We start from the raw sequence: 16960 nt of genomic DNA on the forward strand, positions 1-16960 counted from the left end.
AATACACTTTAGAAACAAAACATTTTGACACTTAACCTAGTAAATATTACTACACCAAAAGTTTGCTTTCTTTATACGTAACTTAGCATAACATTCATGTTAGCCTCTTTGGGCGGCAACATTTTCTTATACATATTGTTTTCTTGTGGTTTATTATTGGTACGCAAACAATTTAATTTATTTTCCTTTGTAAGAATATGACAACTTAACTGTAATCGATCATCTAGATTTAACACACATTTCAAATAATCAATTGATTAACTGATAATCTTTCATATTTAATTCAGATTAAATCAGAATCAGAATCCCTTTATTATCCCGCGAGGGGAAATTCTTTTTAACAAACAGCAAGAGCAATATACCAGAAGAAAAATAAAAACACCCAGAAATAAAATATTAAAAAGAAAAGAAAGAATCTAAATAGAATAGAAAATAAATATGCACTATATTATATACACATATTTACAAAAATAGCAAGAAAGGTGCAGTTAGATAATTAATAATCATTGCCTCTCCTTTGTATCCACGTGTTTAGCTGTTTCTCAGGTCACGTCGACACTCGCACTGAGAGACACAAAACAATCTCTCGATGGTGCCGGTTTGACTCTGGACCAAGGACACACATCTGCGTAATTCAACTGATAAACAGATTCTGAGAGAGGGGTCGGTTCATCGGAACAAAACCCCCAACACCTTCGTACATTTGATAAAATGAATGCTTCCGACAGGCCCATGTTTAGCTAACTCCTACTCTAGCATTTAAAATAGCATGGTTATCATAACAAGTCTAAATCAGGGGGGCCTCAATTGGACAGTAGGTGGCGATAGCATTATGGTTGTGTGTGAGGCTCACAGCTCTCAATATCAGCAACAAATGATTCAAAAGATTTGTTGATCCTGAGCCACCAAAATGACATCATAGTTCTTTTTTCGTAGTTATTTTCGTAGTATCTTATTTCCTGAAAGTTTACAAAACGGTGACACAATTTTGAGTATCTTCTTCTTTCTAGATAAGATCGTGCTTCCTGTTATTCCAAAATGGGGAGTCAGTCAGAACTTCCTGCTCCGTCAGTACCTGCAGAACTCAATGTTTACCGTTTCATGTGGAAATAGTGGCTACACAAGCTTGTAGCCTCACAAGTCGCTCACACCAGCGACAACTTACATCGTAACTGCGACATGGTAGGTCTCAGAAACGTATTATTCTTAGTGTTTGTTCTTGACCAGTTCTTTCCTGAGTGTTGGTTTCATAAGAATTGTTTAGATTCAAAAAGTTTTTTTTGACTCAAATCATTTAACATGTCGGACAATTCAATGTAGGGCTGCAGCAATGAAGTGTGTTTTCTTAACATACCATATGGATTTGTGTTTCTTCCTTCAGGTTTGGAATTGTACGGGTATACACCAAATACTGGAGAGGTACTTTCTATCACCTGCGTACGGCATCGAGTTCTCTGTTGGTGTCCTTGGAAATCTGGTGGTTGTCCTCGGTTACATATTCTGCCTTCCCAAGTGGCAGAGCTGCAATGTCTACCTCTTCAACTTGGCCGTGTCCGACCTCGTCTTCCTGTGCACGCTGCCTCGCCTCTCCTACCTCTACGCCAACGAGGAGTCCGAGACCAACCCCGTCGCTTGTATTCTGAACCGCTACGTGCTCCATGTCAACCTCTACTCCTCCATCCTCTTCATGGTGTGGCTCAGCATGGATCGCTTCCTGCTGATCCGACATCCGGCCCGGGACCACTTCCTGTCGCGGCGGAGGACGGCGTTCGTCATCACGGGGTTGAGCTGGCTGGTCGTGAACCTGGAAGTGATGCCCATGATAGCGCTGATGGTGCAGGATCTCCGGAGCGCTAACTGGACTCTCTGCAAAGATTTCGCGAGCCTTGAAGGAGATGTCGATACCTTCGCCTACAGTCTTGGACTGACCTTCACTGGTTACGTCCTGCCGCTACTTGGGCTTTGCTGCTTCTCGCACCAAATCAAACGTCTTCTACAAGCCCAGGAGAGAGCTCTGGAGCGCAGGAAGGCGTTATACAGGCGACCTCTTAGGGTTGTCACGTCCGCCGCCGTCATGTTTCTCGTCCTCTACACGCCGTACCATGTGATGAGAAACGTCAGGATTGCGTCGCGACAAAGCTGGTCCGGTCTACAACTGTGTACAAGGATGTACATAGAAGCTGTGTATATACTGACCCGACCACTGGCCTTCTTGCACAGCGTCATCAACCCTGTTTTCTACTTCTTTATGGGCGACAAGTTCAGAGTACTTCTCTTGAGCAAGATCAGAAAGATGCTGGGGCAGACAGTGAAGCAAACAGAATAGAGAACTCAAAAGAATTAGTCAGTTTAGATGAAGAAATATCCCTGTCATGTAAAAACAGGCATTCATTCATGTTTAGTTTAGATTACTATCTTAAATCTTGAGTCAATAAACATGCAAGCATTGCTCTTAGATGCTCTCTTTAACAGGGATCTATAAAACAGCTTCAATTATTCATATAACAAAATAAAAGAAACAATTCTGAATATCATTGTCTTTGTTTTCATTGCTATGGGATCAGACAAAGGAGCTTCTATTCACTCTTATTTGACTCATGCCAAAGACTTTGGGAGCCTGTTACTCAACCTGGACCCGATTCTCCAGTTTGTTTCTTGCCAAATACAAGTCCCTACTTTGTCTCTGGCTATAACCAAAATCTTTAATATTCAAAGGCCTTCAACTTCTTAAAGGGCAACTAATGTGTTGATGTAAGTGTGTCTTACCATCTTTCACCTCTAATGGATCACCAGTATGTGTCTGTTTGTACAAAACTCTCTTTCTATTTAAATATTTACATTAGAAAACATGCATAAGCCCTGCCCATTCTCTGTGATTAGTGAAACATCAGGGTTTGTCACTGCGGGTCATCAATCCCTGGAAGTCTCAGGTGTGCCGGAACTATGGCGATCCAGTTAATCTCTAGGAAGACCATGCCTTTGAGTTCAGTGACTCTGTGGTCATTGGTCAACCCTGGTTCTCCATATCTAACTCGCTCACTTACTAGGGCCACTTTTGACAGGGCCACATTTACATGAGGATCAACACAAAAAGGAAATAAACTGAAAATAAATATTGGACAGACAGAACACATAGAAGGATGTGTATAAAAAATTAGGATCAAAACTTTGCAACGTCACTTCATGGTGACTAATGATTTTTAGTATAAAAGCTGCATTAAAGGTTTCATTTTTACATTTTCTAAAATGCTCTCAGAACGTGTTTTAACCCAACACTGCTGATTTACTCACATGTTTAAAAAGTCTTCCTCTTCAAGATGCAGTAAGTCTCTCATCATGATTTTCGGTTATTACTGTATTAAGTTCTCCCTGAAATCTCGAGAGGTTTATACAAAAAGTCCCTTGGAGGTGGAGGCTTCTCTGATTTATGACGCGTGGTGACAAACCTTGATGCTTGTCCAATCACAGCAGAGTGGGTGTGGTTATAATAAACAAGATTTAAGCTAGATTTAGTGTTTTCAGTGGGCGGAGCTTAAGCACATTTTCTAATGTGAATATTTCAATGAAAAGAGAGTTTTGTACAAACAGACACATACTGATGATACAATAGATTTCCAAGATCTACTTAAGACACACTTAAATCAACACGTGAGTTGAACTTAAAACAATTGAAACTAGAAAAATCGGAATAACTTGTTGAACGTATTTTTAACTGAAAACATCTGTTTTGCTGCTCAAAGTTCCACAGTGCCAATATGAACTCAAGTATAGAATAAAAACATCACAAATTGATTGTTATCGTCAGCACATCTGATTTGACTTCATGCTATTTAAAAACGAAAGAACATGGAAGTGAACTGAAAACTTTTCGGTGGTTCCTCGTGGAATGTTGGGACTGTCAGGACCGATCAGAGCTCAGCTTGTGATGAAGACGGTATTAGTTCTGGAATCCTAACCAGAGAACTCTAACAAAAGGCCATAAAAAGTTATCTGCGTTGGAAATATGCAGAAGTAGTACATGAGCATTATTGTTGAAAACATTAAACATGTTTCATGTTTTAATTCTCTGTACAGTAATTGGCATTATCAGTGTGAGCCTATTCTTGCATTCCAGTGTCAGTAGCCTGTGACTGAGCACATGCTTCTACAGTAAGTATAATCCCTAAAAGAAAATTCTACATTTTTTCTCATATAATGTTCAGCAGTCATCTGATATAATCCACTTCACATAACTGCTATTATCTTCTAGGAGTGAAGGGATTAGAATTCAGTCGACAAATTGTGAGTGTCTCGTTACATCAACGATAAAAACGTAAAACACAGAAGTCTTCAAAATGATAATAGCTTATTAAAAGTCATTTTTTCATTTTCAAGAAGTTCTGAGGTTAAATAAAGCTTTTGGATGACGATTAAAATCTATTCGCAGAAACCAACAACCTCAGAGGAAGTAGATGTGTGTTTAATCTATTAGTGTGAATATGCAAAAACGAAACACAGCTTGTGGATGTCAATTTATTGTCACGAAACAATTCTTCTTCTATTCAACCAAAAAAACAGTGACATGGACTTAAATAGCAACAAGATTAAACCAGAGATATGTGAATATTTTTGGTGGATGAAAGAGAGTAATTGCCTCATTCAAAAGCCTGAAGTTGAGCTGATTTAAAGCTTTTCGGACCTTGTAAAAACTAGAGTTATTTTGTGCAGAAACATGGAATTTCTGGCAGAAACAACAGGAAATACAGAGTAACATCAGGTAAGTTAACCACCTCTGCATACATGCATTGAAGCTGATGACAAACAATATATACAGTTTCATGAATTAAACCAACCTACATCATAAACAATAAAAATTTATTCTTTTGTCGAATCACGCTGAGAGAAAACGCTTCATCCTTAAGATATCGTGAGTCAAACTTGATTTTTATATCACAAGACATCGTTTAGAATCTTATATTTACCTAATGGAATGTCGCGACAAAACGATCCGACATGTCGGCCAATGGTTTCAATTGATAAAGTATATATTACAGATGTACACAATAGATAATAATAAACTGAAAAATGGTGGTTTTAATCCGTTCTAGAGGCGAGTTACAGCTAATTATGTCAATGCTACTTTAAGCTAGCACTAAAGTAAGACACTAATGTACGTTATGTAATGTTTAATACACTTACCAGGAGAAGAAAACCCCCTTCTAAAGAACTACACAAAACTAACCGCACATTCTACACCAAAGTGATTCAACTTGACAGTCAAGAGTTCTTCACAAGTTTTCCCCGATCCATCTCAGGTAGTTCTCGACCATGCGGCGAGCGATCAGAAAGTCAGCCGGCCACTGCGTGAACATGAGCGCTCCGTGGAACCCCCCGTCGTAATGTTCGTGGGTCACGTCCACGCCGGCGGCCCGGAGCCTCGTCGCGTACATGATGCCGTCGTCTCGCAGGACGTCGTACTCGCACGTCAAAACGTACGCCTTGGGAAGGGAGCGTAGGGCCGCGTCGGGCACCAGCAGCGGCGACGCCCGCGGGTCGGCGATGGACGGGGAGTTCCCGTCCGTCTGCGCCACGGCCGGCGCGCTGTAGTTATACTTCCCGTGGAAGCTCTCCGGCAGGAAGGCGCTCCAGTCGACGAACTTCAGGAGGCCGGCGGACTCGGGGTTGTTGTGCGTGTTGGACATCATGGCCGCGAACAGGGACTTGTCGCTCGAGAAGTACTGGCTCCAGAAGCGAACCATGAGCGTGCGCGGCAAAATGGGCATGTCTCGGTTCTGCTGGTACGAGGGCGTGTTGAGGTCCAGAGCCTGAAGGACCGGGTAGATGAGGGCCTGGGCCTTCAGCTGAACCTGCTGACCAGGCTCTTTCTTCAGCTGCGGGGAAGGAAAACAAATGGTTAAACCCGTGCAAGACACTTGTTACAGATCGGATTTAGATACATTGGGTATCCATTGAAAACATTTAATACCTTTACTTTAAAACCAGGTTTGTGAACAATGTTTTTTTTCAATACCAATGTTATGGTATAAATATTCCAACAAAAAGAAATTGAAATTACAAATAGTAAAAATCTCAAGTTGCATTTTTTTCCTTTGTTAAATTTCCACTCAGCTGTTTTGTTTTGTTTTTATCGGAAAAACTAAAATTTCCAGTTAAAAAAAAGGCTCCTCCTTACATCACTGATCTGATCCAGCCTTACACCCCAGCTCGGGCTCTGAAGTCTGTGGATCAGAATCTACTGATGGTTCCTGAACACGGTTCAGGACCAGAGGAGAGCAATCCTTCCAGGCTGTTGCTCCTAAGCTTTGGAACGATCTTCCTCTCTCTCTGTGTTTGATGATCTACTGACTCCTTCAAGAAACATCTTAAGACATTTTTATTTGTTCAGGCTTTTCCTTGATTTTCTGGAACTCCTGTTGTGTTATCAGTTTTATCTTGACCTTTAAAGTATATATTTTATTGATTATTGTTTTGATTGGTTAAGCGCTTTGTGACCCTGGTCTGGAAAAGCGCTATTCAAATAAAAACTACTTACTTACTTGCTAACAAGTGAAAAATAAATCTGATGTTCGCTGACTTTTTCGTTTGTTTTCCATTATCACATATTATGAAGTTTTGATCACACGTTCACCGAAATTATTGGCACCAAAAGGCGAAGCGGTAATACCGTAGCATTTCGGTCGGTGCCACAAACAAATCCAAAATTCAATACCCAGCTAATGCTTTAATAATACAGCAGTAAGAGATTCTATTGTGAGACACACTCTGTTGTATAACTCCATTCAATATCCATAATTCACTGCAACAACTGAAGCAAACAAAGATGGCTGACAACAACATAGACAATGTTTTATTAAACTAATATTACCAGGAAAGAAAATAATTCTGGTCACAAAATCTTAAATCGTGACCACAAAATACTCAATAGTGGAGTCGATTTAAAAAGGAAAACACATCACATTGTAGCTATAGCATTGTAGGTACGTTGTGTAAGCAGAATTAATGCCTTTACTAAAGAAAGAAGCCTGAAGAGCAGAAGTCCGCTACTGCAGCCGCAACACAATAACATCTTTAAAATAACACTTTTCCAATGTGCACATTGTTGTTTGTGAACGACAATGTTCCGTCTTGTAAAGCTAAATAAAAAATTTAAAAAAATCACAGTTGTGTTTTTTTAATTCTGGGGCTCTGTTCACTTTGGTTTTCTATTGTGACAAAAATGTTTTCATTTGTAGCAAAACTTGACAGCACTTGTGCGATGTCAGCGCTCAATATTCTGAGTCAGAAATAAACCTGTTTCTAGTTCCCCAGACTGTGAGAAAAGCAAACATCTCGCGGCAATGTTGATTCAAGGTTTGACGGAATAATACAAAATGAAAAAAAAAAAACGTAGAAAGAGATGGTCAATTATTTCATAGCTAGAAAATATCTTTTCTTGCAGATGTGCCCTCGGTTCGGTGTCCTTGCTCACGAAAACATGGACGGAAGAAAAATATCTTTTCATTCATTTGTAAATCTCTTTTAGCACTTGAGCAGATATTTGCATTTAGAACTTGTGAGAGTGAAAAAAAAAAGAAAAAAGCTGCCACCACAGTGAGAGCTTGGATTCGACACGTTTTAACGCTGCTCTAGACGTGTGATCTTCACACTTGTGACGTTCCTTCTGTTCATGTGTAGTAATTCATCAGAGGTAAAGTACATTAAAATCCATTGGAAACAGAACCATCTTTGCCATTGGACTTTAAAATGTACTTTTATACATGACATTATAAATGTCACAGGTGACTAAAGTTCTATGTTTGTATATTATCTTCAGTGAATTCCTGCTATTCTTCAGTTATATGGTTATTTATAGTGTTTATAGTTAAGAGTAACAGAGCTATATAAGGCAATAAAGCCGCAGACATGCCTGGTCTAAGACTGTGAGCAGGTTTTGTGAGTCAAATAAAAAGCTGGAGAGAAAAATACTGAAAAGTGAATCTTGAAGTTTTGATTGTGCAGGGAGCAAATCTGCGGAGGTGAAGAAGAGAAACGGATTGATTCAAACAAACAGAGAGAAGAGTAAATGTAATAAAGAGTGTTTTGGCCTCGGGATGAAAGGTTCTGTTAATAACTTCCAAACACAACCTGAGGTGGAATTCAAGGCGGGATCGTCTGTCGAGGGAAACGGTTTCTCCTCTGATTATGAACATGCTTCCGGGAGTTTGACGAACAGGGTCAGAGTTTTGACCATAAACGGGGAAAAGTCGCAAGTGTGTTGCGTCTTATCAAGCATCTCATCAGATGTTTTAATAAGAACAAGATGTTCTGCACTGACACGTCTGTGTGTTTTCATAACACACATCTGAAAGTGTTTCGAAAAAAGGATTGTTTTCATACATATCCTGCTCAGAGATTTGCCTTAAGACGTTTAAACTAATATCTGATTAAAGTCTGTCTTAAATAGATCATGGACTCTATTGGATCATCAGTATGTGTCTGCTTGTACAAAACTATCTTTTCATTGAAATATTTACATTAGAAAATGTGCTTAAGCCCCGCCCACTGAAAGATGAAATCTTGTTTACCATAACCACACCCACTCTGCTGCGATTGGTCAAACATCAGGGTTAGTCACCACAGGTCATCTATCCACCTCCAAAGACCTCGTTGTGTAAACGAAGCAGGGCATAATTACAGCTGGCTGGAGGAGGAGTGAAGCCCGTTATTACATCATAATAGGTCTCACTCTTGTAACCTCTTGTTCGCTGAGATTTCAGACGGGGGAGAACTTTATAAAGTAAGTTCAAAACATGGTCACGATGAGAGACTTACTGCATCTCTTTTGTTTGTGTTTTAAAGAAAAAGTAACAATCATATTATATATCCCAGGAAGTACTTTTTAAAATATCTATCTAGTAATTCAGTGACCATCAAATAACAAACTACAGCAGATTTTATATATATATGACTTTTATAAACGCTACATAAAGACAGTCAGCCCAATATATCATTGTAAATGTCAATTTCTTCATAATTTGAAAGTCAACACCAGATGAAAAGCACTTACATTGCAGCACTCATGCTAAGAGTCCCATCATGCAGTGCAAATTCTAAATAGAGGGAGTTGGACATCACAGAGAGCTTACTCACAATTTCCAAAACATAACTTGACAAAGACATCTTCTCTCTTAATTTGGAACTAAATGTGCATCAAAAACATGTATTTTCTGTCGAGTCAACAGAATAAACAGCAGCACGTTGTCCAGGCTGGTTATTTATTTAAGACACACAGAAAAGATTCAAGAAAATACTGCAAAGTCACTCCAACCTTTTTTTTTTCCATGCAGCAAGTGCTGATTGAAAGTGGCAGAATATCTATCGGTGCCAGTAAAAAGGCTTCTCCACTGGTGCAGAATCAGTCAGCTGATGCGACTCCAGTGAGCCTCGATCTGCTTTCAAACCAAATGGATCACAGCGAAGACGTACAGCTTTGTTGACAGGTTTCTCTTTTTTTTTTTTAAGTTCGATTCATTTTAGCATCGGTCAGCATTGTGGAGACACTAATGGATTCAAGTGTATCCAAGCCAGGCAATAGTATCAGTACACAGGCTGGACCTATAAAAAATTAAATTCCTCAGAGATTAAGCAGAAAAAGCTCGGCTCATGAAAGATTACTCTGCGCTCAGTCCGCCTCATTGGTTCAAGTTGTAACTGGTGAGATAGAGTCGATCGTTAGCAGAACAAAATCCTTCTTAATGGCTCTTTTGTCAAACATACGGCAGCAGGAAGTGAACTGTGTTCGTTGGCGTTTCTATTGTGTAATAGGAACAAACCTGACACAGGAGTTCGAAACATTTGGAAGTATAATTCAAGTGTTTCAAGTGTTGCTCAAGAACTCTTCATCTTTGACGGGTGGAATTATTTAACGGGTTATAAAACAGCAGGATTTACTTTCTTCTGTACTTATGTATCTACTATTTCATGAATAAAGGTACAGTAAAATAAGCGAGAATGAAACAAAGATAGTACTTAATTTTTTGATTGCAGTTGAAAATATTGGTTAAGTGTAGTTCAAAATTTTACGTGTAACATTAAAAAAATCTAAAATAAATTGTGTACAACTTGTGAGGTGTATGATGTTTAAAACTGAGTATATAAAAATGAATGATTGTAGTTGAAAACAATAAGTATGAAACAAAAATGTTATGATTTGAAGTCTGAAATCATATTATTTTTTCCAAATTATAGAAATACATGGAAACTGATGTAATGAAGACAAAAGTGAAAGAAATTAAGGCATTCGCAAATATCGTGGCCTCATTTTTGTCATCTCAGACAAATGAACTAGAGCTATAAGTAAATAAAACACAAATAAATATAACTTCTAGAGAGCGCAGATTTCTGCCAAGCAGCTCATCCACAACCGTATTCTTATTTTCACCTATTTTTGGTCTGTTTTCAATTTAGATATATTTAAAAAATAGATTTGAAATGAATAAAAAAACTGGCAGAAAGTAGCATCCTGATGTAAAACTCACTCAAGGGACTGAAATCTTCTTGCAGGAACAATTTCTCATGTCGAGACTTCAGTATGAGATGGACGTTACAGACGAGCTCCATGGAGGTATTTGGATGTTTTTAAGTTTCTTTTAGGACTAAGATGAAGACACCTGAGTTCCACTCGCTACATTAAAATGAACAAACCTGAACAAACCTGAACAAATATGAAAATAATCCAACCCTCAGACGACATGAGTGCGAGTAGAAAATGAGTGAATTGTGGTTTTTCTTTAACTGACTTTTCTTTGACACCAGTTTACTATCCTAGGAAGTCTCTGTATAATCATTAATTTATCTTTTTATCTGTCGATTGGCTTATCTTAAACACTAGTGTCTTTATAGGTCATGCCAGGAACTTGAACATAGACACAAACATCCGCCCGGCCAAAAGGTAAAAACTTCCCCAGGCCTTGAATCTGACAACATTTTGGTCAATCTTGAAAAACTCTCCCTTCTTTTTATTTCCGATCCATTTTGCTACAATAAGAAAGTGAACGATACCTGCTGTGAGACGGCAGCCGCCAGGTTTCCTCCTGCACTGTCCCCAGATATGGCGATCCTCTCCGGGTCCACAGAGTACTGGGCCAGCACTGGCCTCTGAAGAAAGTGTTTGACCACACGGTAGACGTCCTCGAAGGGAACGGGGAAGTGGTGAGCAGGTGCCAGACGATACCTTGGTCAAGAAAAACACCTTTTATGGAACAAGGTCGACCAAAGCTTGAATACCTTTACAGTTTTTCATGACCAATTAGTATGAAATTCCTCTTGTGATGTCAAAGTTCTAGCTTTTATTTCCAAGAATGGCTGGATTCATTCTCTTTTCTGAGGCTTTTGGAAATGAAAATACTGTAAGATAAACTCACATTGTACCAACTGTACATTAACCACAAATAGTGAATGTTTTTTTAAATTTCAATTTAAGTAAATCAATCCTAATTACCTGAGTATTTAATAACATACTTTTTCTACCATTTTTAAATGTACATTCAAAGATTTTAAATAGTATATAAATATTATGATACAGGTTTTTTGGACATACTAAATGGTAATTAATTTGGGAACAGTATGGTAAATTAATTCATAAAATAAACATTCTGGGAACATTTGCTCTTTGGATTGATCCTGCATTCAGAAGCTACTTTGTGCTCAGAGCATTTTTGAAATATAAAAAAGGAAAGTTCAAGCGGTGTTTTCTGTCACACATGGCGCGAGTTAAATCATTAATGTGTCACTTGAGCCAGTCCCAGCTACACAGGGCAAGATGCAGGGCACAACCTCAACACGTCTTCGGTTTAACAAAGAACATAAGCAAGATTAGATCGTTTTTCCGAGGCAAGAGGCCGATGGGAATCGACGAGAAAAATAAAATTTACAGTGAAATAAACTAAATTAATGAGTATCTACAACAGCACTGAGGCGTCACATACCTCTCCCGAGGAGCTTCCTTTGTTTCATATGCAAAAGAGGGAGAAATCAACCAGCGTTCCCACCTACCAACATTGTTATCATACAATAGTCACAGGGAGGATTATTTATTATAATATTTTTGTTTTTTTTCTGCTGGTTCTGAACATAGTCTATCGTGTGCAGCAGCCATACAAGCAAAGGACCAATTATTTAATCCAATTAAAAATTTAATTATTTTTTCCTTGTTCAATTTAAAAATGTAATTGAAATACGTTGTGGACTTTTAGATCTATCCTGTAATTACACATGAAGACAGAGATAAGCTCCTTGGGGGAGGTAAAACGCGTGACATTTTTAGCTGTACATGATTATTATGTTTTAATCCATATGGAGGATTAAACTCTTACAAACAGGTTCCAATAATAGATTGTGAAACGCGATACTTACTCTACAGACAGAACCACTGCGTTGAGCTCGGTGACCATGGTCCTGGCCAGGTGATCATACGGACCCATCCCTGCACACACACATCCAAACACACTTTAATAAAACAACGCTGTGGTACAGATGGTAAGGAACAGCACGACCCGTGTCATGAAGCAAGTCCTGTTTTCGGGGCACTCGTGCGTCTCCCTGCAGAGCACAACAGACGCTCGGAAAAAAAACGTGGGAGGAAAAGAAAAAGAGAAAGAAAAGAAAAGTGTAGCATCCTCATCATTATTTATGATGCTGTCATGAGAGCGGCCGTGGGGAGTCTATATAAAGCCGGATCTCCACACATCCATCACACATGCTTAAAAAGGGAGTTTGCCAAAACCAAACAGCAGGGGGCGATGACGCTCTTAACGAAGCTAGCACACTCACGGGAGCTCCCCAGACACCAGCCGCCGCCGTGCAGGTAGACCACCGCCCGCCTCAGGTCCGGGCCGCTGCTGGCCTGCGGCTGGTACAGGACCAGGTCCACGCCGTCGAACCGCTCCTCCGTGACCTTGACACGCGGGTCGGAGACCGGCTCCACGTTCTCGGCCAGCGTGATGACGTACATGACCCCCATGTAGTCCTTCAGCCCCAGCAGTTCGCTGAAGTCAGCCTGGAGAGACATTTGAATAGCATTATTAATACAATTTTAATTCCATTCTAGTCCAGGGGTGGGCAATTATAATTCTTTAGGGGCCACATTAAATTCTGTGAATGTTGTTAGGGGCCGTCAAGCAACAATGAGAGAATCCCTAAAAAAAAAAAAGAATTTGTCATTAGGCCGTGACAAATAAGCTGTAATTTTATTCTTGTATATATGAGTTTCTTTCAAAACATTTCTTCAATTAATTTTAAAAAAAAATGTTTTGAGGGATTAATATATACTCACAAAATTACACACCAAAAGTAAATAAATAAAATAATAAATAGTTACGTGAAAATGTAATTGAATAATAAATACAAAATACATTTGTTAATGCATTAGAACCATTTATATATGATCATACTTTGACGAGGGCCGCATAAATAAAGTGAAAGGGCCACATGTGGCCCCCGGGCCGCACTTTGTCCAGGTCTGTTCTAGTCCCAGCGAGCCAGGGGAACTTCCCAACATCAGAAGGTCTCATACAAATAATGTGTTGAACAATAAAAATGTTTGAACCAGAGCTCGACTCGACTCTGCACACATGGTTCGGCGGCGTTCGAACCCATGACAGAAGAGGGGTCATTTTTTTTTATCGCATAAATATGAAAGCGTCGCTTGTCCTCCGATGCATCTGACTCGATCAGCTGATGTTTGGACGTTTAAAATAAGTTCCTTCATAGAGTCCCTGAGCCGAGTCGACCAAACATCCCAGAGACAAATTAAACATTAATTGAAACAACAAATTCTGCAAGTATTCTAGAGTCGCTACAATTCTGCTTTAAAAATATATACAGTATATTTATATATATGTATATATTTATATTTATTTATATATATAACAATTAAATCACAATCAGAAACTGATTTATGTTCTTTATCTTTATCTTTAGACTTAGATTGTATCATCTTGTTCTTTCTCTTTATTCTCTTTGTTCTTGTTCTTATTTTATTTTGATTATTTTTTAGGAAAAATTGCTGTATTTGTGGGGATAATTCTGAAAAAAAACAATTTCCCGAAGGAGACCTCCTGAGGTATCAATAAAGTTCTACCTTACCTAACCTTACCTTGATTTATTCGACAAGTATATACAATAAATCTTATGGAAATTTGAATTTTGTTCACAGAGAATATAGAATAGAAATCAAGTTTTAAAATATAATAAAATATAGTGCAGGAACAGTGCAATATAAGTGGAGATGAAGTTGAATTATAAGTAAGTAAGTAATTTGTATTTGTATAGCGCTTTTCCAGACCAGGGTCACAAAGCGCTTAAACAATCAAAACAATATTCAATAAAGTATATATTTTAAAGATCAAGATAAAACTGATAACACAACAGGAGTTCCAGAAAATCAAGGAAAAGCCTGAATAAATAGAAACGTGAGCTAATAATAATACATTTCTTTTTGAATGAATATTGGATAATATTGTAGTTCTATCTGTTGGTTCAACACAGGTTTTGCCTTCACTACTCCTGACTCGAAGGAAGTGAAACTAGCAGCCATAGTAAGGATATCAAGAACATGCTCTATAATAAACTCAAATGGATTATCATCTGACATAATCTGGTGTCACCGGCGGGTTCGTCCACCTCAGCAGAACCGGTGCGCCAGTCCTGCAGGAGTCTCGTGTTGCAGGGATAATAAGACAAGATATCTTACCAGGTGGCTGAGGGTTTTGAAGAAAGAGTTGGTCAGCATGAGTTTCCATCGCTCCTCAATCTCCTCGGGAATGGGCTCGTAGATGTAATAGGCGGAGAGCGAGCAGAGGGCGATGAACACTATGATGCTTCGCAGCCTCATCGTACCACACTGGACGCTGCCTCGGCTGCTGGAAGTGTCAACAAGTCGCTCCCCTGGTACTTGCCGATTCCTCGGGACGCGGAGCTAGGAAGCGCGCATGTGTTGTTGTTATTGGCTGCGGCTGTTCCGGGCGCATGTTCGGCTGCTGCTCGTGCGTGACGGTCCCGCGGAGAATTAATTGTCGGTGATAAGAAAAAAAAAAAAAAAGGGTAGACGCGTGCGCGCGCACGAGGCAGCAGGACCCGTCCCGCCGTGGCCCGCGCACTAAATTCCTCAGGTGCTTCCTAAGCACATAGGAGCAGCTTAGGCACACGTGCACGGATCCAACTTTAAAAAAAAGTATTTTCTCACGCGCACGCTCTTCAGGGAGGGGGGGGGGTGGGGGCTTGTTGCAAGGCAGTCCAGGCTAATTATATTATTCTAAGAGCCAGATGAGGGGCTCGAATCCTGGCAAGCGTGAACGTGAATGCAACATGACGCCCCCCCCCTCCCATCCTCACCCCTTCCTCACCCCTCCTCACCATTCGCTCTGCACGAGGACAAGGTCTCGTGTTGGACTAGTTTGGTCTATAAGAGCTACACGTCTAACACTTTTATTCTCCCTTGCAACAACTTTAAAAAAAAAAAATTAAAATATTTTTTTCATGCACTGAAATTGTGTCGCTTTTTAGTTATTTCAGCAACGTTTTTATTTTTTTTATTTTTTTAAGAAAAGAAAAACAGCCCTCGTCCTGTATCATAAAAGTGTTTTACAACCAACTTATGTGATTTATTTCAGTGATAATAACCCACTATTACAGAATCACAATCTGATTTTTCTTAAATACCATACTGTGACAACAGTGCTGTATGGTGAAAGTTAAACAATACATAAATAAATGAGATAAAATGTGAATATTATTTTTTTTAAAAACAACAAGTAAATAAATCAACTATAATTAAAATGACCAACTGATGTATTAAAGGGCAGATACTGTGTTGATTTAAGTGTGTCTTAAATAGAACTTGGACTCTATTGTATCATCAATATATCTTTGTTTGTACAAAACTATCTTTTCATTCAAATATTTATATTAGAAAAGCTGCTTAAGCCCCGCCCACTGAAAACACTTGGTTTTCTGGAGATTCAATCTTGTTTACCATAACCACGCCCACTCTGCTGTGATTGGTCAAGCATCAAGGTTTGTCACCGCGTGTCATCAATCATGGAAGTCTCCGCCTCCAAAGTACTCGTGGTATAAACAAAGCGGGCGTGATTACAGCTGGCTGGAGGAGGAGTGAAGCCCATTATTATGGACTCCACACTTGTAACCTCTCGTTCGCCGAGATTTAAGACGATGAAGTAATTTGAAGTACGTTTAAAACATGGTCATGATGAGAGACTTGGAGAGGAAGACTTTAACATTTGGAACATGTGAGTGAATCAGGAGAGTTAGAGTTTTGACATGAGTTAATCTTAAAATATTTTAAATTTCAAAACATAAAAACGTAAGCATTTAAAATAATAACAAGTAAGTAAACTCATTTTCTGAAAAAGTGCAACATTTTGCAGCAGAAGTCAATTTTTATTTAATTATAAATTCACACAAAAAACAAACCAACCATGTACAACATTCCATTATTTGAAGATGGAACAAAAGGTATAAATGGAACAAAGCCAGGTCGCAATAGATGATGAAGCTTTTGTGCCGAGTATGGCGTTTATCGATTGATGGTGAGATCAGGAAGAAGGAACAGAAGAAGCTGGAAGGGATGAAGGGAAATGTGGAGCAGATGTGGGGTGTGAGAACAACAGTGGTGCCAGTTGTAATCGGAACACTGCGGGCTGTAATTAGATCAGTAAGTTTGGGTGTCGAAGATTACTGGTCAGGTTACACATGGACTTTTATCCGTTATTTATTCATAGACAATCCAATTTATTAGTGGACAACCAGGCCGAGGTTCTCGACAACTCTTATTCACGCAGTTTTACATTAAAGTAAATAAAGTGTTTTTCATGCTTTTTGGTCCAGAAAATTAAGACAGTCGGGACTTGTGTTTTTGTTTCAAAATGACTTTTGCTCAACTAGGTATTAGCTCTTATTGTAA

At 39.1% G+C, this 16960-nt stretch overlaps 2 protein-coding genes across 2 annotated transcripts; one reads left to right on the forward strand and one right to left on the reverse strand.

The window, feature by feature from the left end:
- Positions 1-215: 215 nt before the first annotated feature.
- Positions 216-2529, forward strand: LOC148075647 (succinate receptor 1-like). The gene is made up of 2 exons (XM_087795698.1): positions 216-1182; positions 1382-2529. Exons 1-2 carry the CDS (start codon positions 1180-1182, stop codon positions 2324-2326), a joined length of 948 nt encoding a protein of 315 aa, XP_087651824.1. The 5' UTR covers positions 216-1179; the 3' UTR covers positions 2327-2529.
- A 1977-nt stretch (positions 2530-4506) lies between these two features.
- On the reverse strand, positions 4507-15103 carry aadac (arylacetamide deacetylase). Its single transcript, XM_087796247.1, has 5 exons — positions 14732-15103; positions 12811-13036; positions 12394-12463; positions 11041-11212; positions 4507-5870 (listed from the first exon to the last, which is right to left on the reverse strand). Exons 1-5 carry the CDS (start codon positions 14870-14872, stop codon positions 5268-5270), a joined length of 1212 nt encoding a protein of 403 aa, XP_087652373.1. The 5' UTR covers positions 14873-15103; the 3' UTR covers positions 4507-5267.
- Between the last annotated feature and the right edge of the window lie 1857 nt (positions 15104-16960).

The sequence above is a fragment of the Callionymus lyra genome, chromosome 7 (genome assembly GCF_982586985.1).
Source record: "Callionymus lyra chromosome 7, fCalLyr1.hap1.1, whole genome shotgun sequence".
NCBI lineage: Eukaryota > Metazoa > Chordata > Actinopteri > Syngnathiformes > Callionymidae > Callionymus > Callionymus lyra.